The sequence below is a fragment of the Vanessa tameamea genome, chromosome 28 (assembly GCF_037043105.1).
Source record: "Vanessa tameamea isolate UH-Manoa-2023 chromosome 28, ilVanTame1 primary haplotype, whole genome shotgun sequence".
NCBI classification, from domain to species: Eukaryota; Metazoa; Arthropoda; class Insecta; order Lepidoptera; family Nymphalidae; genus Vanessa; species Vanessa tameamea.
Window position 1 is genome coordinate 6,140,021 of NC_087336.1, and position 25,076 is coordinate 6,165,096.

The 25,076-nt window shown below is 34.6% G+C and overlaps 2 protein-coding genes and 1 non-coding gene across 3 annotated transcripts in view; 2 read left to right on the forward strand and 1 right to left on the reverse strand.

Annotated features, from left to right (window-relative positions):
• The window catches only part of LOC113391820 (uncharacterized), a 74,931-nt gene extending 58,719 nt beyond the window's left edge, over window positions 1-16,212 (reverse strand). Inside the window, exon 1 of the mRNA XM_064219495.1 lies at window positions 15,931-16,212. The gene's annotated coding sequence lies outside the window, so the exon portion shown is untranslated. The remainder of the gene's footprint in view (window positions 1-15,930) is intronic.
• Window positions 16,213-16,766: 554 nt separating this feature from the next.
• On the forward strand, window positions 16,767-16,838 carry Trnap-cgg (transfer RNA proline (anticodon CGG)). The gene has a single exon. It is a non-coding gene; the product is annotated as a tRNA-Pro (tRNA).
• Window positions 16,839-17,588: 750 nt separating this feature from the next.
• On the forward strand, window positions 17,589-22,476 carry LOC113391839 (cyclin-dependent kinase 6). Its single transcript, XM_026627939.2, has 7 exons — window positions 17,589-17,938; window positions 19,437-19,605; window positions 20,556-20,697; window positions 21,142-21,309; window positions 21,434-21,594; window positions 21,918-22,053; window positions 22,366-22,476. The coding sequence occupies exons 1-7, from the start codon at window positions 17,821-17,823 to the stop codon at window positions 22,450-22,452; spliced, it is 981 nt and encodes a 326-aa protein (XP_026483724.1). The 5' UTR covers window positions 17,589-17,820; the 3' UTR covers window positions 22,453-22,476.
• Window positions 22,477-25,076: the final 2,600 nt, after the last annotated feature.

The following is a 25,076-nucleotide window of genomic DNA, read 5'->3' on the forward strand; positions in this document are numbered from 1 at the left end:
AATTCTGCCACATGTGTATTCCACCAACCCGCATTGGAGCAGCGTGGTGGAATATGTTCCAAACCTCCCCAAAGGAAGAGGAGGACTTAGCCCAGGAAATTTACAAGCTGCTAATGTAATATATGGAATTAAAAACAGTAACTACTGAGTTTCTTGACGGTTCTTCTCGGTAGAATCTACTTACCGAACCGGTAGCTTTACATTTGATTCAACACAGTAACGATTCAAAAGTACTTTTATGAGCCCACTTGAATAAAGAATATTTCGTTTTGTGTTTGATTTTATGTAAGCGTGTTTCGTATTGTGTTTGTATCACAAGTAAATAATACATAAAAAATAAAATAAAGCTGTTCATCACGTTTGTTACCTAAATGATTAATTGCTTAATAGTGCAATCTGTGGTCTCCTATAATTGAAGGATCACACGACTTGTTAACCTTATATTGTTTAATATTAAGCATTTTACTTGGTGGCAGGGCTTCGTGCAAGCCCGTCTGGGTAGGTACCACCCACTCATCAGATATTCTACCGCCAAACAACAGTACTCAGCATTATTGTTCCGGTTTGAAGGGTGAGCCAGTGTAACTACAGGCACAAGGGACGTAACATATTAGTTTCCGAGGTTGGTAACGCATTGGTTATGTAAGGAATGGTTAATATTTCTTAAAACGCCATTGTCTATGGGCGGGTCACAACTTACCATCAGGTGGCCCATTTGCTCGTCCGGTTACCGATATCATAAAAAAAAAAAAAATACTATGTAAATAGTATGAATCTTTGGAGACTCACAAATTAAATAAATAACTTGTTTCGTACTACGAACAAACATCGGGTAGGAATTTATTATTTCGACTGTAATCCATCTATAAATTGTAAACATAATTTTAACATATCTACGGAACACTAAAACCATGCACATTGTTACCGAACTTAATTCCTTATTTGACACAGTCGGTGAGTCAACCGAAAGCCTTCAGAGCCGTTTGCGACAGATGTGTTATGCAAGTTTATTACCGGAGTTTACGAGGCTGCCTGCGTAGTTCAGCCGTTCGTCCTCATTTCCCCCGGATGTCCTCGATTTACTTTTTAATCGTCCCAGTCTTGTAAACGCCGAGCCGTGAGATGTTAGACGTTAAACGATGACTGCGGTTCAAACTCAGGCGAGCACCACTGAATTTTCGTGTGCTTAATTTGTGTTTATAATTCATCTCGTGCTGAAAACATCGTGAGGAAACCTCCATGTATCTAATTTCAACGTAAAATTATAATATATATTTAAAGTGATATATATTTATGGTCTATCTATATATCAACACGGTCATTTGACTATCTGAATCAGTCTTAATCCAGGGTGCAGGGGATGTACAAAAACCCAGGCACCACGCTTTGGGGGCTCACGATGATCCTGAACAATAAGCGCCCCGAAGGTCTCAATTAAACTGTTTTTAAGACGGTATTAATACTGTAGTAAATTTTCGAAAAATTCTTGTCAGAAAAACCCAACGACTCTCAGCTCGATCCGTTTAAAACCCAGGACCTTGGCTATTTATGGCATCTAGACCGATGATAACACACATAGAACACTCATAAAAAAACTTTGCAAAGTCGAAAGCGACAGGTCATTGAACTGTTAACGGGATCTTATCGCAAAACATATTTTAATTGTACAATTTACGACTTCGACTCTAATCTTATTAAAATATCTACATATATTTATTAATTTTAAAAGAGATAACGATAAGATTTTCTTGCCCGTTCTACTCGGTAGAATCCGAAACTTTAGCTTTAAATTTACGATCATTGCAATGATTGAAGTGAACTTAGAAATTCGTTATCGCTTCAACTGAACATACTTTTGATTTCATTTTAATAATTGTTTTAATGCTTTTTATGACGCACAAATATTACCTGACACTCTTGATGTTTAATATATATTTTTCCTAGAAAATATATAGGTACGATATACATTTTTTTTACTATAGAAAAACTAGCGGACATTTATAAAAATCTTCGACCACTCTAGCACTAATTTTAATTGCTTTTGCATAAGAATTGCACAATATTTATTAAACCAAGCTTACTATGAGCTCAAATTGAGCTATATGACCGCAACACCTTCTCAACAATGGACTCGACTTAATAGAATCTTTTAAAATGACAATTTATGAGAGCCGACTTGAATCTAAAGTAAATCATAAAGTGAAAGTTAGTTGTTTTTTTACGCTTCACGTTTAACTACTAAAGCAAACATCGTTTAATTTTCCATAGGCAACATGACTCAAAAGAACACAGGGCACCTTACCTGCCCCTCTACTAAACATCTCCAAAATATTCTCTCATAAATACAAAGAGGAAAACTGTATTTCGTTGCTAAGTTGAATGAGTAATGCCATTAAGTGAGTTCACTTTCAAATTACGTAACAATTTAACATCCGTTCGTTTGTAACTAACCTAACAAAACTGTCGACTTCTGATTAATATATTATAATGAAAAATGGGATCACCAATAGAAATAACTATACTATAAATCATATTTCTTTCTATAAACAAACATAGCGTCTATTAAAAAGTTTTATATAGAGTTCATATATGTATATATATATTTATTATAAGATCATTAATTTTAATATATTATTACACTTTGATTGTGTCCTCGTTGAATGCTCAAGCCTTACAATATAAATATAGTACCTATATAGATTAAGTTCTATATTTATTTACACAGCATAAAACATTTGAGAAGGTTTGAGCATATTCCACCACGCTGCTCTAATACAGGTTGGCGGATACGCATGTGGCAGAATTTCGTTGAAATTAGACACATGCAGGTTTCCTCACGATGTTTTCCTTCACCGCCGAGCACGAGATGAATTATAAACACAAATTAAGCACGTGATAATTCAGTGGTGCTTGCCTGGGTTTGAACCCGAAATCATCGGTTAGGATGCACGCGTTCTAACCACTGGGTTATCTCGACTATTGAATTACCTTTTTTTTTTTTCATTTAGTGAGTGTCAATTTGAGTTCCCTCTCTGGGTTCCGCAATGTATAAATCATGACTAATCGGGTATAGGTATCAAAGGCACTCTCGGTATAATTGGTAATTAACTTAAATTACATATATAACACGTGACCTTGCGATTGATAGTCCCGTTGGTTTCTACCCGTGACCACAGGTTCAACCTTACAATAAGCAACTCATTATTATATTAAACTTTCGTTCCTCCGATATCTAAAAATATATATTCGCTTAACGCCACAGAATTAATTACAAGCAGTGATTTTCCTTGTGTGAATTTTAAAAGAACGCTAGCTGAACCGGCGGCTTTATTCGCGCGAAATTTGTATATATATAAAACACAAACTTCCAATCCCCGATTTACCCTTTAGGGGTGGAGTTTTGTAAAATTTCAAATGTGGTGGTGGTTGTAGGTGGTATAGTTTCTGAGGTTTCGTGATTAATCAGTGAGTGGTACCTTTCATATACATAGACTATCTGTTACTCCGCTTCGCTGGACGTTTTAAAATGTATTTAAAATTAGTTTGTTATTATAATAATTATTGTTACTATACCATACTTTTTTATATTGAATATATTTTTTGAACATATAAGATCATAGAACGAAGAGTCATATAATGAATATTTATGACGAAATTCGACAAAAAAAGACAACAGACAGACTGTACAGATTGATAATAGTTGTATATAAATAGATACATAACCTATCAGGTAATTATGTGTTCTTACTGTATACCAAATTTTATAAAGATCGGTGCAACCGTTCTTGAGTTATAGCGGGACAGACAAACAGACGAAAATTTCAAAAATGGTAAAACTGATGTCAATTTGTCATATAACGAATATTTATGACGAAATTGCGTGTACAGACAGACTCTACAAATTTATATAGTATAGATAGATATAGATTATAAATAATACAGTAGTATTAGTTTCAGTTAAATAATTATATCAAACTATCCAATTGGCTAAGATATGATAATATTTCCAAGGACGTGTCAGTCCTCTGCGGTCTGCCGCATAATCTCGACTCGGTAATGTCACAAAGTACAAGATCTACACGACGCTGATTTATCTCCGCGTCCGTAGTATACGTAACGTAGTTTCCCTGACCTCCACCTGGCCTTTGCCATTAAAAATTCCCAATCGCTTGAGATTTTACCCAAGAAAACTCCCAAAACGATTAACTTCTACTTGGACGTAGGGCTTATCAATATTATAAATGCGAAAGGAACTCTGTCTGTCTGTCACGATTTCATAGCTACTAAAATTATTTTTATTATTAGTGTGCTTACCAATTTTGTTTTCTCTAAAGTGATTCTCTATCTATATTGTTATCTCTATATAGAAACGTTTGGTAATCATTACATAGTATAAAACAAAGTCGCTTACCGCTGTCTGTATGTAACCCTTCGTATGCTTTGATCTTTAAAATTAAACAACGGATTTTGATGCGCTTACATTCCCAACGCTGGATGAACCCTACGAGATAGATAAAAATAATGTACTACAGTATTGTACACCTTAAAAGGGTCTTCAATGGTATATGTCTATCTCTTAGGGATACCCCACAATGACCATTTTTTATCCTTTACTTTTACGAGAAACAATGGTTTATTTTCGAAGCGATTTCAAGCAATACAACATTAATCCTTATTCAATAAAGTACCTTAAATACATTGTGAATTGAATATAGATCAATACGACGCTTTACAGCATGTAATTTAAATGAATATTTTCGAAGATATTACAGATTTAAAATGCAGGGACATAGCGGTTTGTATTGTCTAATGACAAAAAAATGTGAACGTTGTAAGACATTCTGTAGTATATTTAGTATCAGCATTGCACAGATTTGCGTTTCAACTGGCGGATCGCCCCGGCATAACATAAGCACAACTTCAGTAGGTTTTCCGTTATTAATTTTTAACATATATACTAGCTATCCGTCCCGGATTGACACGGATACAATAATGGTGTACATACTTTTAAATTGAATATCAAACAGGAAAAGACTACGGATGTCGAAATTCTTGGCTTTTCTCTACTAAAATACGCATGTGTTAGATTATGTCAGGATATTTTAAGAATAATTTATATTTCTTTATTATTTTATTATATTTTAAGGATATAAGACAATAAGATTATATATGAAACACAAATATTTATTTAGTCATTATCAAAATCAAAATATACTTTATTCTAGTAGGCTTTTACAAACACTTTTGAATCGTCGTTTAACAAACTATTTAAAGTAAAGCTACCACCGGTTCGGAATGTAGATTCTACCGAGAAGAACCGGCAAGAAACTCGGTAGTTACTCTTTTTCAATATTCAAAAATACAATCATGTTAGTTAAATACAATTATACTAATTTTGTATAAATAATACTAACTTTGTATATTGATAATTGGAAAAACACAATTCACATATTCATCAATAATTTAACAAGCAATAACAATTACACTATATCACAAAATTATATCGTACCTTAAATGTTAGCAGCAACTTGCTGGTCCAGGATCAAAGTGAAAAGTAAAAGTCGTCTGTACCGAGCTTCCATCACTTATATAAGCCTCTCTACAAATCACGTGACTCACAATAATGAACAGAAAAGTCAAAGTACCCTCTTATTTAATATCAATGTTATCAAGACAATTCAAAAATAACTTAAATGAAATTATTGTTATTACAGAATTGATTAAAACATACAATACACAGTGTAAGCCTTGTTTGTAATCGTCTAATTATTTATTTATTTCTTACTTAATCTGACACATGCATGTTTTAAAATGAAGCCACTGGCGATTCAGTGATCTCATATATGAAATTGCTTTATAAAGTTTTTCATGAAAAATATTATGACGGTACACTTTTGATTAGATTTAATATTAATGTTCCTAGACGACAACCTAGCAAATCAACCTTCCTTAAAATTTATTATTATAAAATAATTGTGTAAAAAATACAGCAACACTGGACATTGGTTGTGACAGGCTGTCATCATTCATAAAAACATGTGATTTATTTTATAGTGCAAATGTTAATTTAGCTTAATATTTTTGTTATTTTTATTTAACTATTATTTTTTTTATATTTTGGATCCAAATAAATAAATCTATTATACATATAAACTTTAACTCACTCTGTTCATTGACGAAAACCACATTAAAATCCGTTGCGTAGTTTAAAATATCTGAGCGTACAGACGGGAAGCGACTTTTATACTATATGGAGATAAATGAATCTTAGAACAAATAGTTATAATTAATTAAATATAAGTTTCTAATTAATTTATTTATTTATTCGATAAGGCGTTAATTTACCCATGGGCTCGCCTCTTACATTAAGATGACGTCACTGATACAGTCCTCTCGAGGTCTCGCCGCCAGTGTGCTTCGTACTACGTACTGTATACACACGTACGTCATGCTCTTTACGAAACAATTTCGATAACTAATTGAACGTATTTAATAGACACGTTAGTCGCTTAACGAGGACTAGTAGCGCACGCAAAAAAATGACGCATAATTTTTTTCAGCGTTCAGTTCCGACGATTTTTTACCGGCGCCAGACGTGTGAAGTTTCTCTACTACTACGTTCGGATACAGGAGCGACTTGTTATTGTACAAGCTTGTGACGACAGTTTTAAAGATACTCTCGAATCGTCGTATTGTTGTTATATACAATTACTGTGATTTAACGTGAAACGTTTCAATTGCTGACGAATTATCGACTATGATAATATAATAGGAATAATATTCGGTGCAAAACGTCCATTGATAAGCTCGTAAGAAATCTATTTTTAAAGAGAACAAAGTCGTTCGTGTCCCGTTCAATTTAATTCGACTCTGTATGGTTTTATTTATTTAATATATACTCTATTGCAAGTAGTTGGCAAGTGTACACCTTTAAAAGGTTACTTGTTATCGTCTTTCAAATGTCTGAAGAGAATACTGATGATGAAAACGACTGGGAATGGAGTGTTTCAGTAAAGCCATCTTCTCTGCTAACGTTGACCCTAAAGAAAGTTCCAAAATCAAAAGCTTCCGGGAAAAAGACAGTCGTATCCGAGAAACGCTCGGAACGAAATGAATCTGCTGTAGTCGATGACAAGTCCGATAAACCAACCGTGAAGACGAAACGCCAGACGGAGGAAAAGTGTCGGGAAACGACGAGAAAACAACGTCGACGACTTTATAATTTATATTTATAATTATTATATTGGAACTTAAATGGAGCCGAGATGGCTCAGTGGTTAGAACACGTGCATCTTAACCGATGATTGCGGGTTCAAACCCAGGCAAGCACCACTGAATTTTCATGTGCTTTCATGCGTGCGAAATTCTGCCACATGTGTATTCCACCAACCCGCATTGGAGCAGCGTGGTGGAATATGCTCCAAACCTTGTCCTCAAAGGGAGACGAGGCCTTAGTCCTTAGGAAATTTACAGGCTGTTAATGTAATGTAAAAAATGAACTTATATGTTGTCCCTTGTGCCTGTATTTACACTAACTCGGTCTTCAAATCGAAACAGAAATATGCTAACAATGGTTTACTGCTCGTCGTAGGATAGCTAGGCTTTAAAACAGCTCTACCAACAAGTAAATCCTCAAGAAAAACGTTTCGTATGTTATGCAGTCGTTGTTTCTTGTGGCTCGAGACTTTTAGAGATGACATGACCGGCTTGTTACTCGTAACTCGAAAACGAACGCTCACTGATATTACGTTTACGATTCGTTAAATATAAGAACAGGGTATTAATAATTTAAAAACAAATGAGTCTTATTAGGATATACAAGATCATATACAATATGATAGAAAAGCTCGGAGTTAGTGTTCTTTGAACGTCATACGGTACACATAAATATAATTACATATGATTATTACATATTTTTTATTGAAAAAGAATAACTACTGTGTTCCTTTGTGGTTCTTCTAGCTAGAATCAACATTCCGAACCGGTGTTAACTTCATATTAAAGTAACCTTGTACAATGAAGATTTAAAAGTGCTTGTAAGCGCCTACCCGAGTTAAGTATATTTTGATTTATGAAACTGTCACAATCGAAACGATATGGCTCAATGGTTACTCTGGAATCTTAACCGAAGATTGTGGGTTCATCTCGTTTTCAGTGCATGAAGAAAACATCACGCAATGTTACAGCATGGGAATCTACTGATCATAAAAATAAGCCCTTGTTACCAATAAAATATCTATCCAATTCAAACCTAAAGTTTACCTTGTTTGATTGGCTAAAATCTATAACCGACTTAATATTAACCGAAATAAACACATCGCACCTGCGAAGAACCAGCGAAATAATCTTAGCATTTTATTTTAATCTCATTTAACAATTGTAGGTTTAATTACAATATCAAAATACTTTTTTTTTAGCTTCAGGGCGATCATTTCATACCCAGAGTGTGAAACGGTTGTATGACTCATCAATGACAAAAAATGCTTAATCAATCAAAATGTACTTTATTCAAGTAGGCTTTTACAAGCACTTTTGAATCGTCATTTAACAAACTATATTATGTGAAGCCACCACCGGTTCTACCGAGATGCAGGTTCTACCGAGAAGAACCGACAAGAAACTCTGTAGTTACTCTCTTTCAACATTTAAAAATACAAAGTCATATTAGTTAAATACAATTATATATTATGTATGTTATATATCCTGCCTGGAAGTCAACAAGTATTAGCTCCACGCTTTTTTATCATCAATATAATCTTGTATCGAATAATATGCCTTCTTTACCAATGTATTTTTTACAAATGATTTGAATTTATAAAACCGCAAAGTTAAAAATGTTTGCGAAATTTTATTATAAAAACGGAAATTAATATTTAATAATTAATTATTATAAAACGATAAATATTAAAATAAATATAGGTACTCGCTGTAAAAAAAGTATTCTTTTTTCATTGTCAATTTTAATTAAAAAAAAAATTAATAAGCAAAGGAAAAAATTTTTTTTTATATAAATTCTTATTCTAGCTAAAGTTATCTAAAAAGGAGTAGACTATTGACTGCTATACAAATATAAACTAAAGTTGCAAGCCACAACACGCTACGGAACCGGTTACTGGGCGCGTACCTTAGGAATGTAGGTTAGTAGCCCTCCCTGCGTTACAAATTTATAACATTATATTATAAATATAATAAATCCCTATAAGGTACTTGGTTAAATAGTTTTTGCTTTTTAAGAAAATACAATTTATAAAAAAAATCGTATGAATGACAATTTCCCTGAGTGTGGTGAACCCATTGCTGAGTCGTCGAAGGTGCAGTCTTGATTTTTTGATGACGCTATCAAAGTCCTTCCGATCATTATCTCATACCTATGCTTATAGCTTCAATCTAATAATATTAAAAATTAATATCGAAATAATTTACGATCAAAATTAACTAAAAATTGAAGATAAAGTTAAAATTAGGAAACAAATACATCATTCATATTAGAGATGAAACGGATATCCGGTAACTATCCGGTATCCGGCCTATCCGGCCGCCATAATACTATCCGGATAGACATCCGGCCGAATAAAAAAAAACTGGATAAAAGAAACATATTTTTGAGTAATTCTTTAGTTAGTCTTAGTATCACTTAACTTAAATATATAGTTTTAGTTGTAAATTTTTAATCACACAATAGTAAACTTATGTAATACAAAGAAAATGAATGAACTAGTACTCATACCCCGCTAAGGGCAAATTAAGGTCAATAAATACTAATTTCTCTGCATTGAGAGGTAGCAGGTGGTTGCGTTTCTCTTCATAAATAAGGCCAGCTTCAGAAAAAAGTCTTTCGCTTTACACCTTCCTGCAAGGTGCAGAAAACTTTGGCAAACTTTGTTAAATTTGGATATTGTTTGGCATTAGCTGCCCACAAAGAATAAGGGTCCCATTGGCGATCGGCGACGTTTCGCCGGATATCCGGCGGCCGGATACCCGGCTATCCGGCCACATGGTCGGCCGAATATCCGGTATCCGGTATCCGGCCAAACTGCTATCCGTTTCATCTCTAATTCACATTCTCATAGTTATGCCTTCTCTTCCTTAGAACCTGGAGATGAGTCCCAAATTAGTTTTATTATGGTTTGGTGGGTTGCGGTCCAATCAACTACGAGAGACACTTCTATAGCACATCCCAATCACACGCGTGAAGAGAAATAAATTAATTTGAAATTCAATTGACGCGATATCATTGAATAATAGATCATACTCATTATGGAATCGTGAAATATTAGATTTTTGAACTTTAGAATTAATATAGATATGAGTGGTTAAGTGGAGATGAAGATGTATATTTAAGCTTTGTTTATCTGAATTATAATAGGCTATAGCCATATATATCTCTTTTTTTTTATGATATCAGTAAGCGGACGAGCAAATGGGCCACCTGATGGTAAGTGGTCATCAGCGCCCATAGACAATGGCGTTGTAAGAAATATTAACCATTCCTTATATCACCAATGCGCCACCAATCTTGGGAACTAAGATGTTACGTCCCTTGTGCCTGTGGTTACACTGGCTCACTCACCCTTCAAACCGGAACACAACAATACTGAGTACTGCTGTTTGGCGGTAGAATATCTGATGAGTGGGTGGTACCTACCCAGACGGGCTTGCACAAAGCCCTACCACCAGGTAAACCATTTGAAACGTTAGTCTGGATTGAAGAAACTCAAATTTCTTTATTCAATATGGAAGCATTACACTTATTTATTGATAGTCATTTTAAACACTACCGGTTCGGAAAAGGAAACACCCTGACCCGAGAAGAACCGGCGAAAGAAACTCAGTGGGTCATTTTTTTACAGTACATATATTGAATATGAATAGAAATAGCCAGAAGGCGATCGTTTAATTCCCAAGGTGTGCTATCAATCATAAACTCACTAATTGTACAACGTTTCGCACACAAGCATTCCTTAACATTTTTTTTTTTTAATTTGGCAACAGAAGCATTTTGAACGCTTTCTGGGATCCTGTTGTAGAACCGTATACATTGTCCCACAAAAGAGTTTCTGGCTCTATTCAGTCGAGTAACAGGAACAACAAGTTTGTGTTTGTTCCTTGTACCAATGCTATGAGTATCACATATTCTCATAAAATCATTAATATTTTTCCGTACAAACATACATAACATAATATCTTGATTTCTTTAAATAACATAACAATAGTATGTTTACACATATAAATCTCTTTTGTGAGATCTCACGCTTCAAATGAATAATACGTATTATACCGTTTAAGTTAGCTTATAGAACTTCTAAACTCGAGGTCTTGGGTTGAACGTCGGGTTTAAAACCAATGAAAAGTTTCTGGATATATCTCTAAAGAAGTGAAAGTAGTCTAGGATGTTCGAAGGGTCACTCTCCCGTGACTCAGAAAACACGTAACATTACTGTTAAGTTTTTCTCTAGTGCCCTCTCAGCGATCATGTCAGCTGCCTCATACCTGATATGATAAATTAGACATGACTAACAATTTACGTCACGAATAAATGACGCGTATATGGAAAAAAATAAATACTGTTACTTGGTGACAGGGCCTTTCTGTCGCCCTGGGGCAACACTAAAGATATAAAACATCTCGGTTCACAAGACTGGTGGCGCATTAGAGAAGGGATGGTGAATATATATATTAAAATGCAAATAACTACGAGCGCTGCCCCCAATTTACCATCAAGTGACCATGAGCCAGAGAGCCATATTAAACAAACTGTTTTTTGGCATCATCTGTCCAATATGATGACACGGGCTATGATACGGTGGCAAAGTCAAATCAATAATTACACCAATTTTAAGAATTTGAACTGATATAGATATTCTACCGCCAAACAGCAGTATTCAGTATTGTTGTGTTCCGGTTTGAAGGGTGAGTGAGCCAGTGTAACTACAGGCACAAGGGACATCTTAGTTCCCAAGGTTGGTGGCGCATTGGTGATGTAAAGAATGGTTAATATTTCTTACAGCGCCTTTTTCTATGGGCATTGACCATGACATTCATATGGGTAGTGACCACTTACTATCAGGTGACCTAGTTGATAGTCCGCCTACCGATGTCATAAAAAAAAAAAACTGAAACTATCAAATCACCGAACTAGTTAAAAACGAAGTTTGTAAGTGCTATCGGCAACGCGACCGGGCGAATCTCGGGGGAGAGATAGACTGTCAAAGCTATCTAAATAGAAAACACGTCCAAAAAAAAATGACCATCTGTCGGCCGCACACATACAAACACAACAGGACACGCATACTAGTCAAGCACATCTACCACGCACGCCGAGATAATTCAGTTGTTTTAATTCATTTGTAATAAAACTAAATATATAAATATTTCGCACTCATTCGGTGGTATCATAATCTACACATACACACAAAACATGAACCCACTTCGATTCCATTCAATAACACGTTTCAATGTAACGCGAGAAACTTGGCATGCAACCAACGAAATCTCAATTCAACACCTTAAGCGTTTGTATTTACGATTTTAAACATTATTCGCAAACGGTATTCTTTGGCAATAGTCAATTTAAAGCCTCTTGTGTCCAGTTATTAGCGTATAAAGCTGAATACCTTATTCCAATCGAAGTAGGAAAAAAGATAAACAAACCTGAGATTTACGTACATAATCAGCCTGTAAATTTCCCACTGCTGGGCTAAGGCCTCCTCTCCCGTTGAGGAGAAGGTATGGAGCATATTCCACCACGCTGCTCCAATGCGGGTTGGTGGAATACACATGTGGCAGAATTTCGTTGAAATTAGACACATGCAGGTTTCCTCACGATGTTTTCCTTCACCGCCGAGCACGAGATGAATTATAAACACAAATTAAGCACATGTAAATACAGTGGTGCCTGCCTGGGTTTGAACCCGAAATCATCGGTTAAGATGCACGCGTTCTAACCACTGGGCCATCTCGACTCTTCACTTTACGTATTTCGTGCGATTTCTTAATAATTCAGCTATACTGCGCACTACTAAAAGTTTATGATTAATATGTCTTTATTTATAATACAACACTATTACACTTAACTACTTATTTCCACTTTAGTTTTACTTCCAAAATTCCGATAACAGTTTCGTAGACGTTGAAAACGCTATTTGTTCGCAAATTCGTAGTGAATATCATAGATTAATAAAGCTCAGCCAATGATATTGCGTCAATTTGCTGTCAAATGTTTATTTGACTTTTTTCCTGTTATGGTTGGAATAGGGTATAAGGTCCTGGACTCGGGATGTTGAAACTACTGGACCTACAAAGGGTAATATATAATGTTAAATGAGGGCCATCATCTGAGCTCAAAATATATGACCGCAGATCCCGAGGTCCTTGGTTCAAAACCCAGTTCTGGCTGATAGAGTTATAGGGTTTTTCTATCGAAAAATTCCCACAATAGGATGTCGGATAACTGTAAAAAAATCAAACTGTCCTCTCTTTATTGCACCCGCGCGTGGCCGAGGCGAATCAATCGTCAATAATACAACAGTACTCCACTTAACTACTGAAGTATATCCACTCTACTTCCAATACATTAACAATATTACTTCAGTAATTCCGATAGCAACTCCGCCAACATTAAAAACACCAAATTTTACGTGAATCAATGATGAATTCGTCAATTCAATGTCTAAGTTGTTTATATGTATTTACTTCTCCCACGAGTGGAATAAACTATTGTCGAATAACAAATACCGCCTTATGGTAAGCGGTCACAACGCCTATACACTTTAACGCTGTAAGGAATATTAAAAAACCGTTTAAGCGTCAATACGTCAGCAATTTCGGGAACTAATGTTTTATGACCCGAGAGCAGTACTGTTTATTCCACTCGACACACTTAAGAATACCATATAGATGAAGTTTTAATTATGCCAACCCCTACTTCTAAACCTATTTTCTGTAATACCACTGGCATAACGATAACATAACGTCTAGTGGTGGAACAAATCCCTACCACCAAGTAAGTGTTAAAAAAAAACCTTAGAATCCTTACCTACTAATAATAAAATCTAATTGACACTTTTGTTTTTTTTAAATGTCTTTATTTCCCCGGACAAATATAATTAAATTTTGGTTATGGGTATCTCGCCAATTGGTATTTAAAACTAAAATACAATTACAATCAGATACTTTCAATTTTATTTATTTGTATCCAAGTCAAGGCAACGCGCATTTGTCTATCACGTTATACGAATACAACTACAGCGAAGTAAATTTATATATATGTTGCAATGCTGCCACTAAATATACTACAGAATGTCTTAAAACGATCACAGTTTTTAAATACAAACCGCTAAATCCCTGCGTTTTAAATCTGTAATATCTTCGAAAATATTCATTTAAATAACATGCTGTAAGAGAGAGCCGTGATGGCCGAGTGGTTAGAACGCGTGCATCTTAACCGATGATTCCGGTTCAAACCCAGGCAGGCACCACTGAATTTTCATGTGCTTAATTTGTGTTTATAATTCATCTCGTGCTCGGCGGTGAAAGAAAACATTGTGAGGAAACCTGCATGTGTCTAATTTCAACGAAATTCTGCCACATGTGTATTCCACCAACCCGCATTGGAGCAGCGTGGTGGAATATGCTCCATAACTTCTCCTCAAACGGGAGAGGAGGCCTTAGCCCAGCAGTGGGAAATTTACAGGCTGATTATGTTATGTAAGTCAATTAACAAAATTAACGTTCAATTTCAATACACACCAACAATTAAATATAATAATTAAAAAATATAAAGTAATTAATAATTAATGTTATTAATTATGATATTACAAATTATTATCATTTGGTACAATACAATTCAACTATTGGGAGTGGAACGTCCACATAAAATATTCTTAGTTATATATTATGTGACTGTTCGTACATTATTAATGAGTTTTAAGTACCTATATAATTATTTTACATAGTTGAACGTGTTTTCCATGTGAGAAGAGTAAATACTAACTACGGAGGATTTTTCACGGTACTCCTCGATAGATTCTACATTCCGAACCGGTGCTAATCTTACATTGAATTTAATGAAGCAACATTCAAGTGTTTTAGGAGCCGACTTGTCTAAAGAATATTATAAACTGATGGAGTTGAATTTCTTTATTTTTATTACTTTGAATTATTCTCGATAGAAATTAAATTAGTAGAGTATTTTCTGACTCCACATTACAACTTACGACGTGCAATTATCATTACAAAGTTTTAAAATAATTATTGGTTTATAATATTCGAATGCTTACATTCAGATTGTATTAATATTAATGACAGAACATGAAAGGAAATTAGATAAATACACACAACATAAACATATACTAATAACCAAATAAAATAATTCATAATGTGACAGTATTTTTAAAAATTTAAATAGTATTTTCATAATTATTAATTATTTTTTTGGCTTCTGAGATATGTCTCTTGTGCCTGTAATTACACTAGCTCACTCACCCATAGTTAATATTGCTGTACTTCTTGTTATTAATAAGTATTACTTTTGGTGGTTGAATACCTATATTATGAGCGGGTGGTACCTACTCAGACGTACAAAAGTCCAATCACCAAGTAAAATAAGAGAATAAATATTAAAGAATTAACTATTTCACAAAGCGAAGTGATTTCACATCTTTAAAGTTACATCCGCTTGAAGTCGTCTGTAGAGACTGTAGATGTATCGTGTTGGCTAATAATTAGGCTAAAATAAGTCAAGCATAGCGCTCAACGTTATAGCAACACGCTTTTATAATGACTTTATTAATTTTTCTAACTTTTCGTAAACGCGCTTATTCACGCCATTATAACGAAATTTTTGATCAATGATCCAATACGACGTGTAATGTGTTCCAGTGATAACTTTCTAACGTAAAAAAAGAAAACTCGAACGAATTAGGTACTTACCATTTAAAAATAAATATATAACAGCAGTTTTGTTGTTTCAATAATATTTTGAATATGAAAAATACAACGCACTTTATATATATTCTGTCTTGCTAGCACACGATAACTTTCACCAGACACTAAGACACCAGTTCCGTTTACACACAAATGAGAAACATTTAAAATACACCAAATTAATTATTAAATATTTAACTTTCAGTTTAAAATTGTTTAAAATTGAACCACCAGTAAGGAGTTAAATGTAACACTTTTGCGTAAAATTGACTCCACTTTTGAACATGCACGCGGAGTACCGCGAGATAGAGAATACTCTAACGGCGTGTCGACTAAAGCTGGCGTTTGGCTTTACTGACGTGATTGCCCGATGCAACGTACGATGAGCGACGACACGACACGAGCGAATTCAATTCACCGAAAACTCGTATGTTAGACAAGGAGAAGAGATAAAAATCGGATGAACGGAAAGGGATAGGGATATTTACTGTCATGTAGCGGTAATTTTTTTCTCCTTTCGCGCTCAACTTTCTAAAACACCTAGAAGTGATTTCTGATTTGTCAATTATATTTTTAAATAATTTTAATAATTAATTATTAAGCTATTACTTGATATTAATTAGTTACTTTTGTGTAAAATATTGTGGATTACACATTAAATAACATACATATTATATTATTTAAGTAACCAGCAATGTTCTGTTTACAGGAACTTTATAGTATTGAAAATCATTGCGTTCAATTTGTAATTACTTTTCAGTAATATTTCATGCTTTGTTATATTTTTAATATTACATCACTCATTTTAAAATTGTATGTATAAATTCGCCCTCAATAGATGTGGCTCGTTGGTCTAGGGGTATGATTCTCGCTTCGGGTGCGAGAGGTCCCGGGTTCAAATCCCGGACGAGCCCAAGGATTGTTTTTGCAATTTTGTTTTACTTTTAATTTTAGAACACTGAAGTCCGTACATATTACAACAATTTAGTATTAACTACAGAAGTGAAAGTTAATTTGATTTGCAAGTGTTTCCAGTAATATTTCAACTTCATACATACTGACGTAATATTTATGTTTAATAACCCAATTCTTACGCATTGAAAACATTAGTAATAATATAACAACTTAATTATTGAAAACTCATGACACAATGAACAACTATATTTATATCAGAATCAGTGAGAGAACTTTCTATAATAATATTAGTCAATTTATTTCGTTCATATAAAGAACTTCATTTTGTAGATAATATCATAACAAAAAAAATACATAATAAATAAATAAATATATCTCTATTCAACAATTTTTATTTTATTCTATATTAATACGTTAAAGTAGAAGAGTAGAAAGACGAGAATTAATGTTATTAATCTATTCGAAAGTACCGACAATAGATACATACATGAATTTCCAAATTCATAATAACAAATGCTCGAATTTCGTCTGAAAAACAAAAAAAAAAGTAGTACAGTATTAAAATAGGGATTGTTTTAATCATTTTCAATGAATGCCATCTATTTATAACATCTAATATCATTATTTAAAAAGCTTACCGTAAGATGGCGCTGGTTACAAAGAATGGTATAATGCGGCTAAATACGGTTACCAGTATTGCTATTATATTCTTTTCGCCGAGATGTAAACAACATTTGTTTATGTTATACAACAGGTGTTTTAACTTTTACGTTTTGTGTACCCCGCGCCCCGCTAACGACAAACTAAAAGATAATCAAAAAGTTCATTTGTGACAAACTTATCTTTGTAATATTACACTGTTTATCTTATTCAATAACAAGTCAAAACATATTATGTGTGTTTGTAGATTGAAATCAAAGATTTAACTTAGTTGTTTAAATACGTTTTAAATATAAAATAATAACAAATAAAAAGTTTATAATGTCGTCAAGTGGAAGTAGTTCCTCACAAAGTCCACCAAATATGGCTTCAATAAGTGATGTTAGTGCTTTATTCCAGACGGCTAAGAAATATGAAGAGCTAAATGTTATCGGAACAGGTTAGTAGTAGAAACTTTCAACTTTAAATAATCTAACCTGTACGCCATGTGCCGGTGTAACCGATTAACTATCTCGCGCATTTTTTAAACCATTATTTATATATGAGAATATATGTGCTATAAAAACCTTTAACTTTGAAACTTAATTTATTAATAAAACATTATTATCAATATGGTTCATGGTGGTTTGAATTTAATATCAATTCAACCGGAGTCAAAATAATTGGTCCGTGAATGAAAGAGACAAGAATAATTAGATACTGTTATCTCTTTCGTTTTTTTTAGACGTACAGCATAATGTTCAAGCCTAGCCATATAATAAAAAAAAACTTTATGTTCATCGTATTTGTAGTTAAAAATACATTTGATTTATCTTGACACTACCAGTTTAAGAGTCCTGTACTGTATGAATGTTAATAAAAATATATATAATTGAAAGCAAAATATTCGGAGCAGGATAACATTTGATTTGAATAGAATTGTGTTCAACAATTTTAGTTCAATGTTTTACTTAAATTTGTAATAATTATTAATAATTTACTTTTAAAAAACGGTACAAAACCTTTAAATTATAGTCATAAGAAGTACTTCATAGTTACATATACCCTTGATTTGACCTTTTATTTTAGCTTTTTGAACATATTCATATGTACTACAACAATGGGATATCATCAAGGATTAATAATACAAATAATGTACATTTAAAAAAAATCTAGCAGAACACATTCAAGCCTTTAAAATAGAGGACAAATAAAACACCTATGAAACCATATTGTTCATTGACATACAAAACACAATTTTATCCTTTACACAAATGTTTAACAATAAATTTTAATCAATGGCAAGGGGTACTAATTTGAACAAATCTGAATTTTATATAAGATTTTAAATTAACATGGTTATTATTATTACTACAAGTATTTAAACGGGAAATTTACCATGTTTTTTATTTTTATTTGGTGGAGCTCGATATTTTGACTTGATCTCGTGAACAATACATTCATAGATAATGTTGAAATATCGAGCTCCACCAAATAAAAATAAAAAACATGGTAAATATCCCGGTTTAAATACTTGCAGTAATAAATCTGAATTTATTTATTTCTACTTGTTGTTTGGTTTTAAAGGAAAAATTGTGATTAAAATTGAACCTTAAGGAATTCTAAGACTTAGAGACAAGACAAAATAATGTTAAGAATGAAGCTATAAATTCTCTTAAACAGAAAATAGATTTCCCGAATTAAAGTCATAAGTATATGAGTTGCTTATACATAAACAATAATTGAATTGTATTTAAATTACATACCCATATGATTTCATTTTCGAAAAGTGTTCCTATTAAGTTTCTTGACATCTTTTATTGTTACAATCTGTAATCTTAAGCTATGGTATCTTTAAATTCAATTTAATCTTTGAAATAGTTTTTCAATTAGTTAGCCTACTCAAATGAAGTATATTTTCATTTGATACACTTTACTATTAATATATCTTTTTTCAGGCGCTTATGGAACAGTTTACAAAGCCCGGGACCTCCACAATGGTGGGCAAATAGTCGCTATGAAAAAGGTTAAAGTTGCATTAACAGAGGATGGTATACCATTGTCAACGTTAAGAGAGATAGCCTTATTGAGACAGCTTGAAGCTTATAGACATCCTAATATTGTCAGGTCAGCTATTAAATGATTTAAATAGCAATTTTTAATAGTATGTCTACTAAAATGTAATGTAGTATTAGATGAATTCTTTAATGGTTTTTGGTATTTATAAAAATAGTTAATGATTGTTAAAAAGAGTGATAGCCTTTGTTCAATGCCTCCTTATATTGAGAAGTTTATTCCACATTTGATGGATACACCTGAGGCAGATTTTCCTTTATATGAAGTTTTTTTTAATACAATATTTGTCAGACAGGCCAACCGGCCACCTGATGGTAAGAGGTCATAACTGCCCGTAGACATTACTCTGTGAGAAATATTGACTAATCCTTACATCGCCAATATGCCACCCACCTTGGGAGCTAAGATGTGCTATATCCCTTGTGCCTGTACTTACACTGACTCACTCAATCTACAAACCTGAATGCAACAATACCAAGTATTGATGCTTCGCAGTAGTATATATGATGGATGGTACCTATCCAGAAGGGCTTGCACAAAACCGTACCACCAAATATAGCCAGTGTTTATGTGCAACAAGAACAGGGAGGGGGTAGAGTGCGTCATGCTGTTTGCCGTCACGGTATACGTCATAATCAAGAACATGAACTTGGATTATTTATATCTCTAGAGTGTCGTACTACAAAAGAACTAAAGTAAACGATCCTACTTTATTGTCTTTGTGTGCGTGCCAATATTACACGTTGACACTCTCCAAACGTCATAATACTTTGTGTGTGTGCATAGTGACTAACTGTTGGATACTAGTTATTTCGACGCGCTCTCAGCTTCGTAGTCTATCTAGACAAAATTAATCTAAGCATATGACATTTTCTCGTTGTTTGTTGCTAATGAGCGTCAGAACTCCTAAAAATAATTTCTAAAAGCTCAGGTTGAGTTCTATCGTAGCCGATAAGCTAGCAACTTGTACAGGAAGTTGATGGTCATGTTTGACTTTTCAGGCTTCTAGATGTATGCCACGGCGGTCAGTCAATGGAACGTGATCACCAGCTCGTACTGTTCCTTGTATTTGAACATGTTGAACAGGACTTAGACTCTTACCTCAAAAGAGCACCTGGACCACTTTCGGAGAATAGGATCAGGGTGAGTCTTTTAGTAAATAGTATAAAAGTAGCTCCTCCATAAGATGCTTTGAAGCTGGTACCATGCTCCTCTAATGCGGGTTGGCGGAATTGTATCTGACATTGGCTAAGAGCCGCGATGGCCCAGTAGCTAGAAAGCGTACATCTTAACCGATGATTGCTGGTTCAAACCCAGGCAAGCACCACTGAATTTTCATGTGCTTAATTTAATCGAGGAAAACATCGTGAGGAAAACTGCATGTGTCTGATTTCAACGAAATTCTGCCATATGTAAATCCCGGAATATGCTCCTAACCTTCTCCTCAAAGTAAGAGGAGGTCTAAGCCCAACAGTGGGAAATTTACAAATTGTACATGTTGTTGGTGTTGGCTAATCTCCCTAAAATGTATGCGACATGCCTGCCAGGAGGTCATTATAACTAATAAGAAACCCCTTAATTTTTCAGAGCATGTCCTACGATATACTATCTGGCGTGGATTTCCTGCACTCCCACAGAATAGTCCACAGAGATCTGAAACCTCACAACCTCTTGGTTACTTCGACTGGACGAGTCAAACTGGCTGACTTTGGACTCGCTAAGACCTATGACACGGAGATGAAGCTTACTAGTGTGGTGAGTGTTCAGGTCATTTGGGACTTACTCATTTTATATCACGGTATATCTAGACTCGACGGTAGAGACTGAGCATGGTATGTCTGTGTATGTGAATCCATACTAATGGTACGTGATGCCGCAGGTGGTGACACTGTGGTACCGTCCGCCCGAGGTGTTGCTGGGCGTGTCGTACAACACGGCGGTGGACGTGTGGTCGTCGGGCTGCGTGCTGGCGCAGCTGCACACCCGCGCGCCGCTGCTGCAGGGCTCCTGCGACTCCGAACAGCTGCACTGCATCTTCCGGTCAGTGCCATTGAAGCCGACAATATTTGAGTGAATTATTTAATAGTGTTTGTAAAGTTATTTTTTTGTGAAGTGATGAATTTCTTATGGGGGGGTAAATCACTTCGTTACGTAACGCGTTACGGCTCTAGCCTGTCTGGGTTCTCTTTCTCTTACGCGTACGACAGCGGTAGGCAATCTCCTCCTCTCACTCTAGCATATCTTGTAGCTATATGCTTTTCTCAATTGAAATTCAATATTAAATAGTTTAACTTAGATTAGTTTAAGTTATCACTTCTTTCGTGTGTTTATTTTATTAAAATAAATGACCTTTCTAATTGCAGATTGATAGGACGCCCACCTCGCCATGAATGGCCAGAGAACGTATCAATAGTAGCAGATAGTTTCCCGGAATACCCGGCTCAGGACCTCGCTGATATCTTGCCAAGGATACACCCCCACGCACTAGATTTAATTAAGGTAATGTCTAACATTCTAACCGCTAACAAGTTCTCATTTATTTTGTAAGTCTTTGGATCTGAATTGGTCCAGCCGTAGCAACTTGTGAATCTTGACCGATGATTGTGGGTTCAACCCAGGCAAGCACTTCTGAATTTTATGTTTAATTTGAGTTTATATTTAATTTCCTAATCAGCGGTGAAGGAAAACATCGTGAGGATACCTGCATGTGTATTACCTCTAATTTACGGCTTGAACGAGGACAATTAAAAAAAAATGTCTCAGGCAATCAACTATTTTAGCTTTAGTTAAAAATTTGATATAATTTTTCAGGGTATGCTAGTCTTCGACCCGGCAAAACGCCTGACTGCTTTGGACTGCCTCGAACACCCGTACTTCACTGAAGAACCGCTAACATAACACAGCTGACGCAGCTCATACACAGTCAGCAAAAAAATATATTTATTATCATTTGGGGCCAGCAAGAAGCGGGGGCTAGACAAAGTGCATTCGACAATTGTCAAAGCGATTTCAATCTACGCTTTCGTCTAAATTATTAAATTTGTAGGTGGACGTTCAAATGGGCCACTCGGTGGTAAATGGTCCCCATCCCTCGTGAACATTGGAACTGTAATGCTCCGCCATACTTGGAAACTAAGATGTTATGTCCCTTGTGCCTGTAGTTATTCTCATATATACTCTTTAAACCGAAACAACAATATCTATTGCTGTTTCGCGGTAGAATATGTGAGAAGTAACCTACCCAGACGGACTCGCACTAAGCCCCACCAAGCAAGCAATTCAATAGGTAGCACGTGATAAATTGATTATTAAGTCATTTCATTTCTGCAAACGAAATCGCCACTCCCCGTGTGACTTCGTCTTGGCCAAACAGCCCGTTAATGTTCCACGACTGGGCAAAGTCCATCATCTTAAGAAGATAATGGATTCTACCCAGATTGGATAACGGTTTTCTTAACTATGTTTTCCATACAATTCTAACGACGCGCTCGGCTTTGGATGTGCTATCTACAGTTCAATCTGTGGAGCCATGTTGAATTTTCAAGCATCGGGGTATAATCAAATCTAAAGTTATTATATTTCCATATGGAAATCAAAGTTAGAATTTAATAAATAGTTTTCGACCCCATATTTAGGAGTTAGTTAGATATTAATTTAGCCCACCAATAAGCTTACTTAGTTTTTAATTATTTTTTTATTACAACACTCAAGATCATGTTTAATTAAGATGAAAAACTGTATGCGACTCACCTAGAGGCAGATTCAGATATATCGTTCGGCTTGTCCCCATGAGAAATATATTTATTGGGGATGTGCCGATTATAACTTTTGGCCGACTAATCGTCCTCTTGATTTTTGCTTTGCACGGATCAGAGCGGTGTTTTTGCGAAAAAATAAAATGTTATTGTTCATTAAAGTGAACAATTTTAAGACAATGAAAATAAAGCTCAAGGATTTTTTTTACCGATTGGATTCATGTAAAGTCAAGTGTAACCAGTGACAAAGGATAATTTATCTAAAATTCGCTCTTTGCCGAGTAGTCGCCGACTATAACGCGGCCGGATTACCGACTAGTCGGAACATCTTTAATATATATAAAAAAAATGTAAATCCGTATAATAATTAAGAAATTCACTTTCACGAATGAACTCCAAAGCTCTTTTGAGCTCCCAAGTCTAAATCCGCCACTGGAAGAACCGATTATATATTTAATTATCGCACAAAATTTGCCTCATCAATAAATATATATATATGTCGCAGTCATCTGGTTGAATCTGCTATTTGATTCTATGCCTAGCGCGACATTTAATTTGAATGACTAGGGCCGAACGTTGATTTAACGAGCGTCACTCAACATCCAACTAGTTAGCGCATTGTAACATAGTTTTGAACAGAGCGGACGTAAAACAGTCAGGTGATTGTAATTTAGTTCATTCTTTTCCTATTGCTCATGTTTATTTTTTAACCTAACCCCACCTAACCAAACATTACAAAGTCAGCTATATCCCATTCAACGACTATGCTAAATGACGTTCAATCAAGACGTTGAACGTTACATTAAACAACTTGACGAATTGTCCTTTAGTCATACAATTAAATGTCATCATTCAATGAACGCGCTAGTCATACAATGAAATAGCAGATTCAACCAGATGGCTGCGACATGTATATATGCCACCCACCGTCCACCATATTATATTATATGCAGCACAGAATTCTTATTCAATATGGCGCTATCATTTGTATCGCCAGCTTAAACTAAAAATGTGCTTTATAAAAGTATAATATTGTGTCAACTATGAATTTAACCAAACATGAAACTCAATTATAACTCGTGTCAATATTAGAGTGGAGTGGAGTTATAGAATACGACACACATACATCTTTAAAATGTCTTCCTGCGTGATGTAAATGAAATTTCAGGGTAAATCAAATTGTCATTTGAAATGATTATCAATAAATATTTCTTCGAATATTAATGAATAACATATCGGCGATACATTAAAAAATGCTCCTTTGATTCATTTGTAATCGAAAAAAAAAAAAAAAATCTATGGATCCTCGGTAATCGGGCAAACGCTCTAAAATATATATATGTATATATAAAGTTGCTAAGTAAATATCCCACTGCTGGGATAAGAGTCATCTCTCGTCTTGAGAAGAGGTGGCTCAGAGATTATTCCACAATGCTCCAATGTGGTTTACTGGATACATTAAAGTGTGTGTCAGAACCTCATCTGAAGTATGCAGGTTTTCATACGATTTACCGCCGAGCACGAGATGAATTATAAACATGAATCACATGTATTTTCAGCGGTAGTACCAAGATGTGACCAGAAACGAGAAATGTAGTCACGAGACCAAAGAGGTATTCAATATATATAACATAAAACATACAATCTTTTTTTAGGAACAGGTTTTTTAGGGATTTTTTTTTTATGAAAAACATATAATTCAACAGAAGATATAGAGGATGGAAAGGTGTGGATTTATATAGGATTTTTGATTTGATTGACGATCAG